The sequence below is a fragment of the Chiroxiphia lanceolata genome, chromosome 6, assembly GCF_009829145.1.
Source record: "Chiroxiphia lanceolata isolate bChiLan1 chromosome 6, bChiLan1.pri, whole genome shotgun sequence".
Classification (NCBI taxonomy): domain Eukaryota; kingdom Metazoa; phylum Chordata; class Aves; order Passeriformes; family Pipridae; genus Chiroxiphia; species Chiroxiphia lanceolata.
The window spans coordinates 18116030-18135179 of record NC_045642.1 but is presented as its reverse complement, the minus strand read 5'-3'; the positions used below and the strand labels follow the sequence as shown (position 1 = coordinate 18135179).

Genomic DNA, 19150 nt, shown 5'->3' with positions numbered 1-19150 from the left:
ATTTGCAGATAGCCCACACTTACATGGTGTGTGGGACTCGTTCATCTTCTCTTACCACAGTGGGAGCATAGGGCATAGTTTGCCTTGGTTATCCCTCCTCCTCTGATATTTTAATAGTGCTCTCTCTTATTTGCACACTCTCTCATTCACCTTTAAGCCAAATGAACGAGTATTGTAAATAATTGAAGGAAGGTTTGATCCCATGGGATGGCTGCAGCAAATGGCTTAGTGGGCATATGGCCAAGTCCACCTCTTTGAGTACAAACTGCTGTCTTTCCCTTTCCCAGTTCACAGCATCTGAAGGGGTCTGTATCCAGTGTTACTGTTCCACCTAATATATAATCACACAGTGGTCATTAGTTCCTACAAGGGAAGTGGATTGTCTCCCTGCTTTGATTTGCCTCTGCAGTCCTGAAGCCTTTGTTGGCAGCTAATTGGATCTCAAGCTCTATTGACATGCGCATCCCTAGGTGGCTGGGGAGGTTTTGGCACTCTTTTTTTGGGTCTGTGTAGTTGGAGATAACAGGTTGTTAGCACTGGAAACACAAATGCAACCCACTTTTCATGTCTCTTGACAAACAAAGGCTCAACAGCCTGTATCATGTTAATTAGCATCCTTCTCGATTTACTTATCTGTGGTTATACTGATGGCTGTTGAGGACAAATGAAAGTGATTATCTATTTTAAAATTTAAAAAAACAAAAAAAACGGTAGGGAGGCTGAATACAGATATCCTGGGAATATCCTCAATGTAAGCATAGGTTTTGAAAGAGGGAGCATTTCCCTTGCTGGTCTGAATCCAATGTACATGGGATTTCAATACATGAGCATAGCTCAGCAGATTCTTTACACCCTGGCACAGGTGTGGTCCTGTAGCCTCTAGAGATTGAGGCAGAATTACCATTTACTGGGACATGCAGGAAAGGAATGACTCTTACAGGACTATGTCTGGGAAAAGACAATTCAAGTGAGTAGGAGGGGTGGCACAGGAAAGGGACAAGGGCTTTGAGGAAAGGCTGTGGGATCTGTGGGACACAAGGCTGATGTGTGAAGACAGAAGAGCATTGCTGAGAGCAACAGTTGGTGGGATATGTAACTGGAGAAAAGGAACAGAAGCTCTTTTGTGTCAGTCATCTTTGGAGCAAGTATATGAAGAAAATCTGCTACAAAGGGAATTTCATTTTGGAAAAGAAGTGGGCACTGTTAGATCACGATGGCACCGGCTTTGCTGGTGTCCCTGCTGTTGAGGTGTTAGTATCATTTTTTCCCAACCATCTTAATAATCTGAAGAAGAGCCTATTTATATGTAAACAAAAAGTTCCTTCTGTGGAAGCAGCATTAAATTTATCCTGAATGCTGTATAATTAGGTATGTCACAAAAAACATGCACTTCATTGTTCACTCACCTGAAATTCCTCCAGCATGCTGCTGGTGAGGCTTTTGTCACTCAAAATGCATAATGCTTAAGAAGAATTGACTTAATAATGTGATAATTACTTTGCAGTGTCAGACTTTTGAGTATGCAATTGATTTTATTTACCTGCCTAGTTTTACCCAGCCCTTTCCCCATGTTTGCCACATTCAAATTCCTTTAAAACAAGAAGAAGCCAGCCAAGAATTCATACTTAAAATTTTTATTCCTAGGTTCACTAAAAATGAACAAGATTTGGGGCTTTTTAGGGTGGTCTAGGACTGTCTTGTTGGGAAGTGCCCATGCTCAGGTGCCATACAAGACAGAGAGCTTAAATAAGCAGTTGGCTCTACTTAGATAAGCCAAGAAACAGCATAGCTGCAGCTTAACATTTTGAGCTGTATCTCTGAGCTAGTTATGATGTACTTTATTTAAACAAACATGGGGGCTTGATGCACAAGTTATTCAGCTGTTGCTGTGTATAAGAACAGATTATATGGCAGTGGCCTCTCCGGCTCCAGAATAATGTACTTTCCCCTTACACCAGCAGTAACAGAATGCTAAACATTCATTTTATATGGAACAATGATAAAATGCCTGTCTCTCCCTTGGTCTTTTAAGGAATCATTTGGACAAAATCAGGTACAGTTTGTTGAAAACATTTGAATTTGCTCTTGCATGAAAAAATTTGAGTTGCAGAGCCTGGTGACTTGCCATATTTGTGATCTCTTGCTTAAAACAAAGAAGCACTAAAGCTGCTGTGGGATTCATTGGCATTTTAATAGTATGAATAGTACAGGGATGTTTCTGTGGCTGCTTTCCTGCAGCCTCAGCTGTTTGCTGATGTCTGCATTTGAGCACAAGCAGGTGCCTGTGGGCAGAAGACAGTGACTGAAACTGCAATTAATTGTATGCACAAACCATGAACCCAGGAAACATTGGTTTGAAAAACTCAAGTTCTTTGACTTTCTTATTAGCTTTTTGTTATAAAAGCTATTGCAACTTCTTGGTTCTTGTCAGAGCACATGGTGGGAGGTTCTTTCTCTTATAATTTCACCAGTTGCCTGCTCCAGGCCAATGCAAGATGTACTTCTCCTTCCTTTTGCTTCCTGATGATCCTCAGTTTCACCTTCTCAGTGCCAAGAAGGTTACTGACTCTCTCAGATCAGAAACTCCAGTCCTTGTCTCAGATTCTGTACAGGGTTTCATCTCCCAGGTTAGGTTTGGTATTCAAATACCTACTCCAAATTATGTTATTAACTTCATGGCATGACTAGAGTCAGATTATTCCTGTTTTACAAATGGAGAGCTGAAATACCAGAGAAACAGCGACTTTTCAAGACTATGTAGGAATCCTATGGCACAGCCGAAAGGTCTTACCTCAGCTGTACCTCTCAGAAACATTTGTTCTTCTTCCTGCTGCCAGCCCTTTTCCTCTGATCTTCACTACTGTGTTCTTCACTCTTCTTCTGAAGTTACATAGCCAGTACCAATGCACCTCTCTTGGTATCAAGCAAAGCTAGAGCAATAAGTATTTCAATTAAATTATGGAAGTGTGGAAGATCTGTAAAGTGTTTGACTTCTGACACTGGCTTTTGCAGTCAAACTAGGAAAAGAGAATTCACTAAGCAAGAGGTTTTCTGTGTTTAAGGAAGCAACTAAAAAAAAAAAGTTAAGTTGTGAAGTTGTTTCACATTTGGGGATAAAGTGAGGAAGAGAGAATCCCACAGAGCCGAGCAAAACATCCTGGAGATGTCGTGTAACACTGATGACACTGGCAAGAAATTGGTATGTTGTTGCTTAACTGCCAAACATCAGTAAAAATAATGGAATATCTTTTACTTACTAAAATCTTACAAGATTTCTATTTATAGGCAGGTGGTATAAGGAAGATTTCAGTGGTGAGGAGGGCTCTCAGCTTCTTATAGACAGGTCTGAGGACATCTCATTTAAAACAAGTCTTACCTGTTGGTACAATCAATCTCATCTCTTTTTAGCAGGCAAGGGCTCTAACAAATGACCTTATAGATTAGGCACTTTCTGTTTACATTCGATTTCCCACTCCCTGCTATTTGTAGAGAATGATTATCAAGGCATTAAATTAAAAGTTTTGCCCAGTGGGAAACTATTGGATATTTTGTCATTTCCTTAGAGCCTCTCCTGTTCTGGTGGAGAGGCAGAGAGGCAGGGGAAGCAATCACCAGAAAGGTCAAGAATATTTGCTTATCTGTATTGAAACACTGCTGAGAGGCTTTGTCCAGTTTAGGAGACTTTTTGGGTAGAATTTTTGTTCAGGATATGGTAGGAAAGCACTGAGGCTTGAAATTAAAAGTCTCCAGTTGCCTGGAGGTTAGAAAGCTGGGGTTGTGCTGGCATCCTCTGGCCTTTTCCTAAAGGCCATGCCAGAATCTAAGTGACACCTCACGCTTTCAAAAAGTTGAAAAGAAGTTAATAAGGGTCTCCCCAAAGTCTTCTTTTGACCTTTATTCCAGAGAAGATTACAGCAAAGCCACCTTCCCTCTCAGTGTGCTGGGGCAGTGGAAGGACTTTGTCTCTTCAGTATTGGTAGAGCTTCAGTTTGATCGAAGTCTTGCATCATATTAGCTGTAAATATTGATAATACCCGTGTTCTGCACAGACACAATTTCCTTGTTTGCCCAAGGCGTTTGGCTCCAAAGCACTTCCTCCTCCTTATCAGCAGTAAAATAACAGGACTGGGCTTCGCAGGGAACAGTATTTGTCTTCTGTTTCATGCCTTAACAGTAAGTACATAAACTCCAAAGCCTTCCATTTAGACAGAGAGTGAGAGGAGAGGTCTGTGAAACTACTCCCAGGAACTGAGAAGCTCCTACAGTCCTCCATTCACCTGTATTACAGAGATGGAAATAATGATGAGCCTGGGTTTTTCAGTGCAGAATGTTTATGTAGTGCTTTCAGCATGTCTGTGCCAAGCAGGGTTTTGTTGTTGCTGCTGTTACGCAGTATTTATCTCAGTCTCAATTATTCCTGAGTTGTCTTATTCAAGGGGGCAAGGTGGAGTCTGACAGCTCTTGATCCTCTTGAAGTATGCTGGCTTCTCCAGCTGGGCTTGTCAGCCAGCCAACCACAGTTCTGCTTGGAGGCTTCAGATTTCTGAAGCAACAAGGGGACAAAGCTGACAGTAAAACAAGCCTTACATGTAAATTGCTACACTTTAAGTAGCTGTCTCAAGGGACTACAGATTAAGAAGGAAACACTTTTTAATTTGGCCTGGATTTATATACGGGCTTTATATAAGATTTTTTAAGGGATGTTTTGTCACAGCTGTAGTTTAGATGAGGCTCAGACAGATCCCTGCCCATTCTCCATCACTGCATCAGCTGCTTCCAGCCACTTTTCCTGACCTCTGAGGCAGGTTCTTTCCAGTTCTGCCACATCTCTTGTGGCTTTCTCTTCCTCTAGTTCAAATACTGGGTTTCCTTCATTGCCTGAAACTCTCTGCACGTGACTTGTCCACCTTAGAGCACTATATGGTTTTTAGAAAGTCTTTGTAACAGGACAGTGAGAGATTTGAGAGCACTTTTAGGGCCTAATGGAAGTCAATGAGAAAGTAGTGGTGCTCTTTGCAGTGGGAACAGGATTTTACCTTGGATAAAGTGCTAGTAATATGCTCTATAAGAAGTGGTTCTCTTGAAGGCATGGTGGTAGTGGATTCACACTGGGACACATTGTCTAAAATCTGGTGGGGCTGATAAGCAATGAACAAGGCTCTGATATGTCTGAACCCAGAAGTCATAAGAATTTGCATGGGTGGGGGTGTCAGCTTGAAGCTTCACATCTGATCTGTTGACCAATGAATCCAAGGAGGAAGAGAATTTTTCTCTTCTTCACTAACAGATTGATAAAAGGTTCTTGCTGCCAAACCTTTCAGAAACTTGTTTGTCTAGGAAATCTCTGGTATTCCACATGTCTAAAAATAGGTACCTCACTTAAAGTAACAGTTTGCCTGCTGAGAATTTTTATTACACTTCATTGCACTCCCTCAGTAGAGGTTGTGCTTTGTGAAGGGCCTGGCTGTTTTTGGAAGAATACAGCAGATTCAAACTGCAGAATATTAAATTATAGGTCTCTGTTTTGAGATAGACATTTTGCCTGGCTGAGGACTGGTAGTACAGAGACAAACAGAGAAGCTGGCAGATTGGTGAATGTTAGGTGGGATTATTTGTCAGGAGATGTGATGAAATCACTGTGGTACAGCATTTCATTTTCAGAAAGATCATTTCCTGAAAAGTCAAATTAAAGGCAGAAGAGGCAGCTAGGGGTGTTTTGTGAGTTTTCATTTAAAATCAAACATACAATTAGAATAAAGGCATATTGAAAAGTTTTTGCTGTCCTAAAAATATTTTGAGAAAAAAATAAAATTGAGATTGGAAGGAATCAGGATGACCTGGAGGAGCACTTGCCAGCTGTGCTCCACAAATAGGCATTGTTTTACTTACCTCTCTCTAGTCCAAAGCTAGTTGGAATCATATGTCTAGAGCTTCAAGCAGTGCTTCAATTAGGGGAAAAATATCCATCTTACAACCTTGTAGAGAGGTTATTCAAGCAGAGGTCAATGTGCTTTTAATAGGACTGCACGTAGAGACTACACTCCTCACAGTGTGAGTGAGAGAAGGGCTCTGGTTTGGTATCGTCTGAGCTCTTAGGAAGTCCAAGGCTACGTGTGCATCAGGACTGATTAATTCATGCAAGGTAACACATTAATAAAAAAGGCTCTACAGAACTGGCTGGAACAGAGGAGACAGACAGTGGGGGCTTCATGCCAGTACCTCAGCTGCAGACACAAGGGCCAGGAGACCAAGGGCCAATGCCTGCTTCCCCTTTTTCCTGGAGCCAAAGGGCCACCCACAGCCTCAGTTGTTCTGTACAAGGTTATTCCTAGGGGATGATGAAGAGCTTTCTGACCCTAGTGTAAGCAACAAAAGAGTGGGAATGCTTTAAGGAGTAGCTCTGTGAAAAAGAAATTTTAAATCAGCTGCTCTTCAGAGAATAGCACACTCTGGTGCATGCACAGCATACCTGATCAGAAGGTAAGTTAGAAACTTTAGTAAAGGAGAACTATGAAAAATCCTACCTTTACAATCAATCAAATAAATATAAAGTTCTCTCTATGTGTATATGTGTAAAGCTGTGTGATATTTCCACATACCTTCCCATGACAGTGGACATGAAATAAAAACGTAAAACAATCTGGAGATACTGTTTCAAATATGCCTTTGCCTCTTTCAAAGTTGCAACCTACGTAGAGGTGAGAGAGAGAAGGAAATGAGATACACAGGGGTGTGGATTCTAAAAAGCTTATGTCCTCTTCCAAACAAGATTCAAGCAGGCACTTTCTTTTTAAAATAGCAAATACTGATGGATCGTACAATGTACAGGACTTGACATTGAGGCTTTTTGAAATAGCAGCAGGAGAACTGGTCACATAGTACCTGTTTCTTGAGTAATGCTCTGCTGCTTACTCAGTTTGTGAAATATGGAAATCTGTTGCCAGTTGTGTTCCCAGTGTGAAGATCTTGCACTGTTTGTGCAGGGAAAAGTGGTTAATTTTATGAGTAAGAGAGAACTTGCTTTTATGTTGCCTCAGCAAAAATGCTTGCTAGTGAGGCTTTTCCGGTGAAAGGAAGATCAGGAATGCTTGATGGGGACACCTCTAGAGACCACATTAAAGCACATGTGGAATAAGTAAGTTATTATTATGATATGAACCTAAGGCTGGTGCACAGCTCTCATTCTACAGGGCAGATATTCTCAAGGTGTGATTAATTAATATTCAAAATAGACCTTTCTCTTTCAAGACAACAGATCTCCTAGCTGGGTTTCTGTCCCCACCTGCCCTCAGCTATACTGTTCCTCTTCACCTCTGTTGTTTCTGAATAAGAATTAGTTTTTCAGCAATTAATTCACTTCACTACCTCTATAGGACATTAACTAAATTTCAAAGCCTCTCTGACACTAGCATCAACAACCACACCCTTCAGTCCTAACTGATGTCTCCTGCTGGAGACCACAGCAGATCCAGTTGAGACACATGGAGCTGAGGGGTAAATGAAGAGCTGAAACCCAGTTCAGTCTAATTCTTAATGAATGCTAGGAATTCCCAATAGATGTAAGTTTATCATTGTTGCCTGTAATTTTCTCAACTAATTTCAAATTTAATGACAGCTCTCAGCTTTGGTTTTCTCTTCTAATTAATGTACCAGTGACTATGTATAATCTCTGTGTAAAGCCAAAAGCAGCTTACATGATAATTACAGTGGGATCACAGCACCTACTGTTTAAGGGAGACACCAATAAGAAAGTCCTTGTGTGATAGTTAAGGCACTGAGATTAAGTTGTACATCTTTCTTGTACTGCCTCAAAGCTATTTTATTAGTGGCTCAGCATGATGGTGGAAACTTTTGGGAAGGAAACAAAAGAAATGGAGAGATCAAGCAAAATCTTTTGCACATACAGCAGAGATGAACATGATGAACTTTTGAGGTCATAATTTTTTGTGGAGTCGTACTTTTGAGTGATTTTAATTTACCTGATAATAATTATGATGTAGTGGGGTGAAATTCCTCTTTTACTCTGTGCAGATGCTTTGCATCCACCTTTTTTCCAGGTGCTTTTGAAGACAATTCTGACTGCACAAAACAGAAGGGAAGTCCAAGTGTATGGCAGAAGAATACCTTTGTTCCCTGTGTTAAAGAATACCTTTGTTCCCTGTGTTAACTCAAAATCAGCAGTGGTTACTTCATTTTAGACACCCCCCACTCTCCTCCCCCCAGTGGAATGACAAGTGTCAGAGGGGCAATGACTAGAGAATACAACACATCAGTCTGTTTTACAATATGGGAGAGAGTATGTATTAAAACAGACTGTCCCCATGAAACAAGTTGTGACTTTAATTACAGTTTTCTTTTTGCTGTCGCAGCAGGATGATCTCAGGATGGCACTGTATTTTGCAGGTCAGATTTATAGCAGATTGATGGAGAAGAAATGGGACAGGTCTGCTCACCCTTCTTGCTAAACCTTGGATGTCTAACAGACCACTAACATGACAGGCACCCAGGGGAGGGAGAATGTATTGAGCAGCACTAGTCAGTGTTTTTCATTTACAACAGAAAAATCAGGTTAAACCGTGAATATCCATTAATTATTTATTCCTTGCTTATGTTTGCTTGATTCTGTAGAAATGTGTATGTATGGTTAGACTAGGAGAGAAGCACTTGCAATCATTTTGGATACTACCTGTTGATGACCAGTGAATCCAACAATAGCCTGCTTTACCAGCAGGGACTCTCAACAAGAAAGCACCATCTTCAATTACAAAACCCTCAAAAGCAGAACTTCGTACTTTGATTAAATCAAGAAAAACGCATTTATTAGAGAGCAGTTCCGTTTAGTAACTAAATTCTTAAATCCTCTCTGTCCTGAATTTTAGATAGCTCATTACCTGCTGCTTCAGTATCATTAGGTTCATCCTGCTGTAAGAAGTGGGGTACTCTGGCTGATGGAATAAACGCAAGTCAGAGCATCAGCACAATGTTAATGCCAGTGTTGTTCTCCCAGGAAGCATAAGGAAGATGCTGAGGGGTACTTGGTCACAGTTAAAGGCATTAAGCTAAAAGGAAGTGCTGTGTGTGGGTGAACATTTTCATATATAGGCCTCATTTGCAAAAACGAGTGATTAAACTGTGTCCAGTCTCCCTATAGTACTTTGGTGGTTAAGTGAGAAGGGAAAAATGTTGGAAGGTCTCTGTGATGGAAAACATGAACATAAACTCAGAATAGGAACTCCTCATGTTCTTTACAAAATGCAGGTACCTCTAATAAGTCCTGGGTCTACTGGAGAAAGGTGTTAGGAAGTGTTGGTTCCCTTCTTATTCAGTACAGGACTGTTGTCCAACACCCCCCTGCACTTTAATTCTGAAATGTGGTACTCAGCAAATTCTAAGGTTTGTGTCCTTTTGTTGTTGGTTTTAGATTGACAAGTATGCTCAGCGGGATCTGAAGAAAGGACTTCATTTGTATGGGACAGATGGAAATATTGGCCTCACTAATGCATGGAGCATCATTCAAACAGATGTAAGTCTGAGTTCTCTTTTTTTCTCTTCTTCTTTACCCTCTGAGTTCTTTAACAGCATGTTCTGGGTGTGAACCTAATTAAACCTCCAAATCCCAAGCCAATCTCTTTCTCCCACCCAGTCAGCATATTAGCAACCTAAACTCTCTGCTTTTTGTAACAAACAGTAATTTTTATTTCTCCTTTGACCAGGAATAGCTTCTTTCTTTTAAAAGTTTATGTTGATGCCTAAATATCATATAGTTCTGTGCTGTGTGGAGAGTGAAGGAGCTGGTCAGACAGGAAACAAACAGTACCTTCTCTTTGAAGTCAGAGGGGTGGCTTATGTTGTGATTAAGAGCAATGGCATAATAGCAAAGAACAACCTCAGCCCCTTTTCATTTCTGTCCTGTCTCCTTTCACTGCTATTGTTGTTTCCACTAGTGTAGTGAAGATGGAAACAGAACACCGTGTTTACAACCTCATTCTACAGTCAGTACATTTTCCCCAGCAGAATTCAATCATCCTCCATCACAGGTGGGCTGGGAATGCTTCTTGCTACTGCTGTTCTGATTGTCCTGATTCTCTGACAGCCCTCTGCCAGTGTTTGTTTCATAAGGACTGGTGAACACTGTAGCTGGCTTCCTCCTTTGTCCTTGTCTGGCTTGCTGAGAACACCATCACTGACAGTTTGGGTTTATTAGCTCTGTACTTCTCGTTGCATATTCAGTTCAGTCAGTTCTCCTGGGGTTGATCTTTCTGATTTCATTTTCTCTGCTTCTTGAATGAGGAAAAGGGCTCCAAGTTTTTTTTCTGCTTTAGGCAGAAGCACTTGCACTGCCCTGGTTTCACTCAAAAAAATCTTTCATAGCTTTCTCAATTTCTCCCCAAGAGGTGTTAGTGTGGTACAGACAGGAGGGTTTAGTCTTGCCTCTGATGCCTTGAATTGATCAAAGACGGTAACTTCTCCCAGGAATACTCTTCTGTATGATACAAGATAACAGGAGCAACAGGCTGCTAAGAAATGGTCTGAGAAATTAAAATTTGGGGTTACTACAGAACAAAAGAACTGGTTGGCCAAACTCCATGTGCATCTTTGGGTCTGCAGGAGCTGTCTGTGTTGAGTGCAGTAGGTTGCCTGCAACCTGCGTGAAAGACAAGCACCTCAGGTCCAGCAAACAAGCCAGTTCCAGTCCTGCATTCTAACAACTGCACACAATAGGTTCTTTCAGTTACCTTTAAAGGCCTCAGCACCTTGCAATATTGTTAATATTTTCCTCCTTCAATACTATTTCCTCTTTCCAGTACATCAATTATGAGAAGGCATCAATTACTGACAAGAGAAATGCATTTTGTGGTGTTAGCCCAAGAGTAAGCCATGTGAAATATAGATAAAATTTTAAATACCGTTGCTTATATCAAAGAGTATTAGAAGTCTTACTCTTCTACAGTAACTTAACTATGCTTAGTAAAAATGTAGTAAAAATTACTAATGTTAAAATGTTTGCAGTAAATATTAATCAGGTTTCAGTGACACCCCAAGAATTGTTAAAAGCATATAGCAAAGGTGGGGGAAGAAGCATTATTTGGAGGACTCATGGGATATAAACACCATACTTCTGCTCCCCTTTCTGTAAAATAGGTTGAACAGTATATGCTATGTCTAGTTCACCTAGTCACATTTTTTCAAGATGTTCACAAGTTGGATTGAATTCAGAAAAGAGGTAAAAGAATAATGAGAATTTTGGAAAGTATGGTGAGAAATTTTAACCATTTATATAACCAGCAAAAGATAAAGTAGTGATGTGATTGCAATCCATTAAAAGAGAGCAGGAAGGGAAAAGGGTTTTGAAAGAAAAGGGCTCTGTAATTGATCCAAGAGCTAAAAACTCAAGATAGACATATCGGGTGGTAGGATGCCATTGTACAGCAGGACAGTAGATTTCTTAAAGAGGAAGACAGGGTTTTTTTGCTTAAAGAAATGGTCATGTTCAGTGACAAGCTTGGGTTTGATGTTATCTAACTCCTAGGAGCTCATAAGATAACAAAGTGCTATCTCACAAGGTGTGTACAGCCATGGGGCATCACGCTCTCAGGGCCCTAGGAAATTACCATGCACCATTGACAGTACCACAGTGTGAGTGCTGTGCTCCCCGTGCTGGGCACTGAGGAGGAAAGCAAAGAGCTCCCATAGATCCATTTTTACTGCTCTACATAATTGGTTTTCATATGTATCTTTCAAAACTATTTAGGAATAGACTATTGCAGTGGTGCAGCAAAGACAATTCCAGCATGGTTAATTATGTAAAACACTTTGCAGTTGAATAGTGCTATCTAAATGCAAGGGGATTTTTTTTGTGTAATAATCATTATCTCTTACCTTCCTAATCAGTAAGGTGTAATCACTGATAGGAGGATTAGGGCAATACAGGGGATTTTCTGAAAGGAAAGTCCCAGCCCAGGCTTGCTGTTTGCATTTTGTCTCCTAAGGCTCTCAAAAAACCCCACAGTAGAGCTAACCATGTGTGCATATTAGGACAGTGTCTCAGAACTGACTTTCCTCATGGGACCAGTAGACATCAGGCATTGGTTGAGCTATGGGCTGTGTCTGTACGTGAATGGAAAACAGCAGCCTCGGGAAAAAAGCATGCCGTGGGAAAAACATGACAGTAACAGAAATCATAATGAGACCTTCTCCCTTGTCCCCTCTGCATTTGCACTCCTTCCTTTGCAAAAGTATTTTTCAGAGCTTGAGCAGTGGTTAAAGTAGTAGCCCAGACATGAGGGACTGGAGCTCTGGCATTGGAACTCTTCATTTCTCCTGTGGTTTTCTCAGATAGAGACCACACCCACCTGAGTTTACTAGGTACGACTGTGTATGGCAGCTTTTGCTTAAAGAAGGAGGAAACAGTGTTTTCCAGGAACAGAGCCACATTTAGATGGCCTTTGATTTCTGTGGGACTGCCCAGTCACAAAACAGAGGGGAGTTTTGACTGGGAGTGTGGATACCCAGTGCTCACACAGTGACTTGTGAGAGGTGATTACTCTATTTTTTTGTCAAGCATGAAAGGCCAGAGCACCTTTTGAGTAAGGCTTTATTCTCTGAAGGCTTTGTGCCTTGAGAAATGGTTTTCCTCTTTTTAAAAGAAGCATACAATTCCTAAGTAAATGGAAACAAGGAAAAACAGGGCCTGTCTGGTCTGTCTTTAAAGAGGAAGTTGCAGTTTTGGCCCATGACTGATCTGTTCATATTGCCAATAAAGGAGTTGGGTTGAGCTGCACACCTGCAAAACATGTGAGAGGAAAAGCAGTGGGCTCATTCTGCAGTCACATTAAGCCTCTAGGTCAGGGAGCTGTTTCAAATTAGAACATTCTATTGATTTCTTTTAATACCTCCAGCTAACGAAACTCACAGCCTTTCTCAATAGCGCTTCAAACTTTAAAAGGATCAGAAACACGAGCAGATGACTTCTGCATGTTGTGACTGAAGACTAGAAAAGCTTACAAAGTAGTTTTTAAACATGACTAAAATTCTAACAGTTTAGGTGTTACCCTGAACTGCACTACACTCCTTACCCACCACCTGGTTAGAGTTACAGGTGGAGATCATTAGGAAATGAGAAACAGGCATTAATTTTTAAAACGTTGCTTCATCCCCAACATCTTTGTGATCAATATTTGAACACTTCTCCTTTTAACTAACCAGGCAGTAATTTGAGAGGCATGCAGAAAACCTATTAGCTTCACTAAAGTGAGCCAAATTCAGCTCACTTTTGCTGCTGTGTAATGTCCTTTCATGTCTATTTAGACCACTGTAACTGAGAAGAAAATTTGACCCATCTCCCTCTGTCCAGCCATTGATTGTTAGATCAAGCTATACTTCAGAATTACTGCTGAAGCAATCCAAACCACCCATTAAACATGATTTTTAGAACAAAACTGTGTTATTCACCACTATTTAAGTGATGGATGAAAAAGCATATAAAAGGCACCCTGCCCTGTCTCTAGCTCTTTGTCACATTCACAAAACCAGAAAAACCAGGCATTGATAACAAACTGTCTGCAACAAGGATCGAATGTCTGTTTATTTTCGTGAACCCAGCCTGACTGATTTTGCAGGAATTTGCCAAAGATAAGTCCTACTTAGCCTTCACTATTTGGATTACCTGTAAAATATGTACAAGTGTCCAACTCCTTAACATTTCTGTTGCACTAAGATAGAAACTTTCTGTTTAACATTAATTACCAGCCCTAGATACCCCATGCTAGAGCAGCAGTTAAATAAAATAGCAGTTGTTAAAATAAAAAATAAGCTACCCCATGCTAGAGCAGCAGTTACTTGTTAAAATAAAAAATAAGCTATTTGCAAGCAGCTTTGCATCCCATAGGTACAACACGGAGACTCAGTGCTGTTTGGTGCTGCTTGGCTGGGAAAAGCACCTCAGCACCATGACCTTCGACTGCATCATTGTGTTGAGCATCTCCTGCATGTCCTCAGCTTTTGGAAACCTATGAGCCACTTCAGAACCCCACAGATTATCAGTAAGGGAGTGATTTATGTCTGTACAACAAAGGGGGAGAAAAGATCTGGTTTGACATCTCAAGAGAGAGCGAGCCTCCCACATGAAACATCCAAAACAAACTGCAGCATATTGTCATTATTCCTAGAAACGCTGTTCAGCAGGTGGAGCTCAGATACTCAAAGGCATTTGACAAGCTTTGGCTTGTTTGAGCAACCCTGCCAAACACTGTATGAACATCCTCAGAACTACTACCTCGTTGTCAGCTTATGCCATAAGTATCTACATTTGTTCATGGAGCGGCACAATTGCCTCTCACACTGCATGGTCTTTCACAGCTGTGAGCCCTAGAATTGAGTGACCTGGGGTATCCAAGTCAAGGTGTCCTAAAGTTATGTTATTTGAGACAACAGTTAACATTTTTAATGTATTACCTCTTTTAAAGTGTATTGTCTGGGTACCCCAAAATAAGTACAAGTAGTTTCTAATTGTTTCTAAAAAACATGAGTGTATTGTCTCCCTGGTGAAACTAGGAAGAGAACTAATTCAATTAGGCAACCCTGTCTAATTTTTATCACTTAACTAGTAAAGGGAACAAGACAGGACTGTAAATGTGATCAAAAATAAATGTAGTTGTAGAAAGAATCAAGTCTTCAATTGCTTCATGACAATCAGTCTGGCACTGGCCGAACATCAGCCTTTGTGATGAACACAAAGTCTGGTAAAACTGGTTACAACGAACTGCTGGTGACAGAAATTATCCTTCATGTGACCTGAGCTTTCTCCATCCTCCAAGTGTAGGACCGTCTCCAACTGTCCTTGCTCAGAAAACCTTGTAATTTTCAAAAGAGAACATTGCTCTCAATCTAACGACGCTAAGAAGTCCCATATTTTACTTCTTTGTCCTCAGTATCCGCTTTCTTTTCATAGTCCGTCATCTCCCTCAACGTTGGCTACTCACTGTTCAGCTTTGTGAACCTGGGATAAATCAGGTCACCTGTCAAATCATCCAAAATCACTCCCATACTATCTCTTTTCTCCTTGGACATCCTTAATGAGTCTCTGATTTACTGAGCTCTCAGCTTATCTGTCTTTTGGCTTCTAGCTGGACCCTTTGCTGAATCTGTACTGGTGTCCATTCAATCCCACTGTGGCTCGTTTCCTTGTTCTTGTGTCATTGACCTACTGCCGTGGATCCGTGCCTCTGCCTCCTAGAAGTGCCAGTCACTGGACTTGGCCTTCATTGAGCAGTGCTGGCTCACTTGCTGGTGCTTTCTGGTCTCTGTGGTGTTAGTTCTCTTCTGTGATTGTCACCTCCTCTCCTTTAGGACTGTGGATCATCCACTGCTTAATGCTTATAATTCCTTTGTCTTCCAAAGATATTTCTTCCCGTTACAGTTCCAGACTATTTTTTTCCAGTCCTAAGACTGTTGATCCTCTGCTATGTCCTCAGTCTTTCCGTTAGCCCTTTCTCCTATTGCTGGGTCTGCCGTGTCTGCTCTGCTCTTGTACAGTACACGGAGAATCTGTGCGGGCAGGCAATTTGTGTCCAGCTGCAGCTTGTCTTTGCAACTGCATCCCCTCCTATTTTCACCTTCTGGTTACCAGGAATTTTTACTCTTGGAGCCCCAACCCTATCTGATGGCCTAGGCACCTCCTGCTTCACAGGCTCCATAGGATCAGCTTCCTCAACCTGTTAGTGAGCACTTAACTACAAAACCCATGCTTCATCTCCATCTCCTTAGCCTGTCAGACTTTGACACCCTTAGCCATGCAATATTACAGGGAGAAGGGGTCTAGTCCTGATTATGCAAACTTGTGTCACTTGTGTTTGGCCAGAACATCACTCAATGTCTCAGCCCTTACCACTGCGCTCTCTGCATCACAGATGAGCCACATTTTTAAGGCTTGCTGTTTACAAGCTGTCACTTCTCACTGTCTGTCAAAGAACTGCCTCCTGACTCTAATGATGACAGCCTGCAAGACCTTCTTCTTGTTAGATTTCCAAATAAACCAGCTTTCCTCAAATGCATACCATGTGTTCCATGCTGCTCCTGTTCGGTTTTTGGGACCTGTTACTCATGGACCTCCTGTTTTCTGTGCAGGAACATAGAGGGGAAAAAGAAAGCTACAAACTTTTTACTTTCACGTCAGTTTATAGAAAATGAAGCCTGTAAACTCACAAATCAAACAGTTGCAGCTAAGGATTGATTCCTATCACAGACCAAATCAAAATTCGGAGCAGAACCTTGTGGGAATAGATGTTAGTCCAGGAAAAGTTTTCTGACTTTTTCTTGGCAGAAGAAAAACCCTGCTATGAGCACTGAAACGTCTCTGTCAAGGAGTACTTTTTGTGAGTACTTGAAGCATCATATGATGCATGAGGCAGCACATGACACCTCTGCCCTCTATAGGTCTTGAATGGCAGATTTTGTGTGTGCAACAAGACCTGAACACTACAACTCTACCTACAGCCTGAACTCCACAACTGTTACATAGCAAGGGAAAACTCTCTCTCAGGCCAGTGTAAACATCAGGATCTGAATTAGGTCCTTGGTCCTGGTGGTGCAGATGTCTGCATGATTATGGGTCTATCACAAACAAGAGGAGTGGTCTCTGTAGGGATGCAAAAGATACTGTACAGGCTTATATAGGATCACATTTAAAGAATAAGATCTCAGCAAGTCATTTTCAGGCTTAGCCCTGAAAAAGTGTGAGGTATTGCCAATAGCAGAGAGTGGTTCTGCAGCCCAGTAGTATGTCTTTTTTTACTCATTAGTGCTAAAGTGTCTAAATACCAACAATTTCATACTTCGAGTTAGCATAGAGGCAACAGATGGTGTATACATCTATATGGTAATGAGTCTTAGCTTATTTTGTATCACAGGAATATCCCAGTTCCCAGAGAGGGAAGATGATTACAGTCATTCCCTGTACCATTATGTATGTTTCCTATACCTTTCTTCCCACTACCAAAGTAGGACAAACCTTCCGATTTAGCACTATTGTAATCTTTGTGTCCTCGTATGCAGACACTTAAAGCACCACTATTTAGCAGCATCAGATGATGACATTAAGAAACTGCACCATAGAGAGACGAGGAGGAAATACATCTTTTACTGACTGGCAAAGACTTTCAAAGGTGATTAGTAATTAAGAGCTTAGCGAGAAATTTGCCTTGTTAACTTCAATCATGATTCTAGGAGTAGTGTGCCACAGAGATCCCACTATCTTCATCTCTTGGGTGCTGTATCTGTATCTTTTTTACAGACAAGAAGCTGTAAACAACTTGTTATAATTCTGCTCAGTCACATATCCTTAATCTCAGTACTCAGCTAAGGTTGTCTGATTTCGGCTCCTGCAGTGTCCTCCCGCTGCAGATGGGTGCCTTTGCTTCTTGCATCAGCATCAGTATACAAGACCATATTTAAACATATTATAAGAGTGGAGAAAAGGGTCCATTTGGGTAACACTGAGGAAGTACTGCATTTCTTAAAACTTCAAGCCCCCTGCTGGTATAATCAAGATGCACTGAGTGTCCAGCTCCAGAAGGCAGAAGTCAGAACAAGCAGAAGTCAGTGACAGGTCGTACTTACGATATCGCCTTGGTTCATCTTTTTCCAGTTCAGGTGCTGTGGAGTCTCCACTACACTGACTGGTTTGAAGTGTACAACACAACCCGGGTGCCAGACTCCTGCTGCTTAGAATTCAGTGAGAATTGTGGACTTCATTCCCCAGGGACCTGGTGGAAAGCGGTGAGTAGCTCTCCAGCACCATCTCAGCAGCTGTCTTGCAGCCCAGGTGAAGGGCGGGCAGGTAGTCATCTGCAGGGCTATACAGATGATAAGGTATGCTGATCTTTAATCAGGTGGTTCCACAAGGCTCATGTTGAGCTGTGGCCTTTGACCTCCAGTGAAACTTCCTATTTAATTATTTTTGGGAGCTGAAGGGTTTCCTTTCAGTAAGCTCTAAGCTGTTATTTCACATAGCAGACAAGTACATTCCAACACTGATACGCAGCATGGTCTAGCTACAACTAGCTAGGAAATGACAGGAATGTCCTTTTTAATGTCCCACCTACTGGAGTCAGGTAGCAATAAAAGCAAATGGCTCATATACACACAGGCCCTGGAGCAGCAGCCATAGCTTATCATAGCCCAGGCAGTCCTGAGGCCGGAGGACTGTGAGCATAGAGTGCTCTGCTCCAACCAGGAGCTCTAGCTCAGGGGCTTCCACTGCACAGTAGGAAAGTGGGAACTGTTCTGCTGAATTGCCGGCAGCATTTTTTTCAGTGAGTTTTTGCACTTGCCTGTAATCAAATTCAAACTCCGTGGGATAATTTCCCTACAATGGCCTCAGCAAGATCTTTCTGGAACAGATCATCAGAGCCTAACTTCTTCTCTGAAATTAGCTCCGCAATTCTTTGTGCTAATTACAGGTATTGCAATTATGCAGGAGGAGTGTGGAGTAAGGCCATCTTATGAAGTGGAATTATAAGTAAGTTTTGCTGCTTCTAATGGTTTGTGAAGACAATGACTAAAGCTCTCTTGGCCACTTTCTAGCAAAATTTCATACACGTCGATTGGCAGAGGCTGAGTTCACATCAAACAAGGCTTCCTTATACTTCTCAAGTAGCCCCAATTCGGTTTTTTAATTTAAGGGCTTAAATATTCTTCTTCTATTTTATTTGTGGTCCCAAGCAGATCAGTGCAGGTTAACACTGTGTCTTCTGGTGGGCATTAATAGTTTTTCCTTTATACATATGTGAAAGCCACAAACTGAAAGCTGAATGATTCTTGGCCTGAACATTTACAAGACAGCGGGCACTGTTTTTGCACAAGGTTGTCTTACAGACACTGTTTATTTAAAGAGAGGTTTCACTTGGGCCAATTCCACCCAAAACTAGATCAGCAACATGGAGTTAGAGCTACTGCAGAATTTAAAGCAGGAAAAAAATAGTGGAGGAGTGCCCATACTGCAAATTGAAATGATGGAAAATGTTATGAAATTGGTCCATGTGCAGCAGGAGTGGCTCCTGAGCCACTCTCACTGGGACTTTTGGGTTTCATATATATGTAGGTATTATAGAAGTATTTGTTTCCCTGAAACATAGAGAAAAATGAAAGCCTC

At 41.4% G+C, this 19150-nt stretch overlaps 1 protein-coding gene across 1 annotated transcript in view; it reads left to right on the top strand.

The window, feature by feature from the left end:
* The window catches only part of TSPAN4 (tetraspanin 4), a 203117-nt gene that overhangs the window by 166049 nt on the left and 17918 nt on the right, over window positions 1-19150 (top strand). The window contains 3 exon segments of the mRNA XM_032690410.1: window positions 9422-9523; window positions 17645-17663; window positions 17666-17775. Of these exon segments, the coding sequence (XP_032546301.1) occupies window positions 9422-9523; window positions 17645-17663; window positions 17666-17775 (231 nt within the window).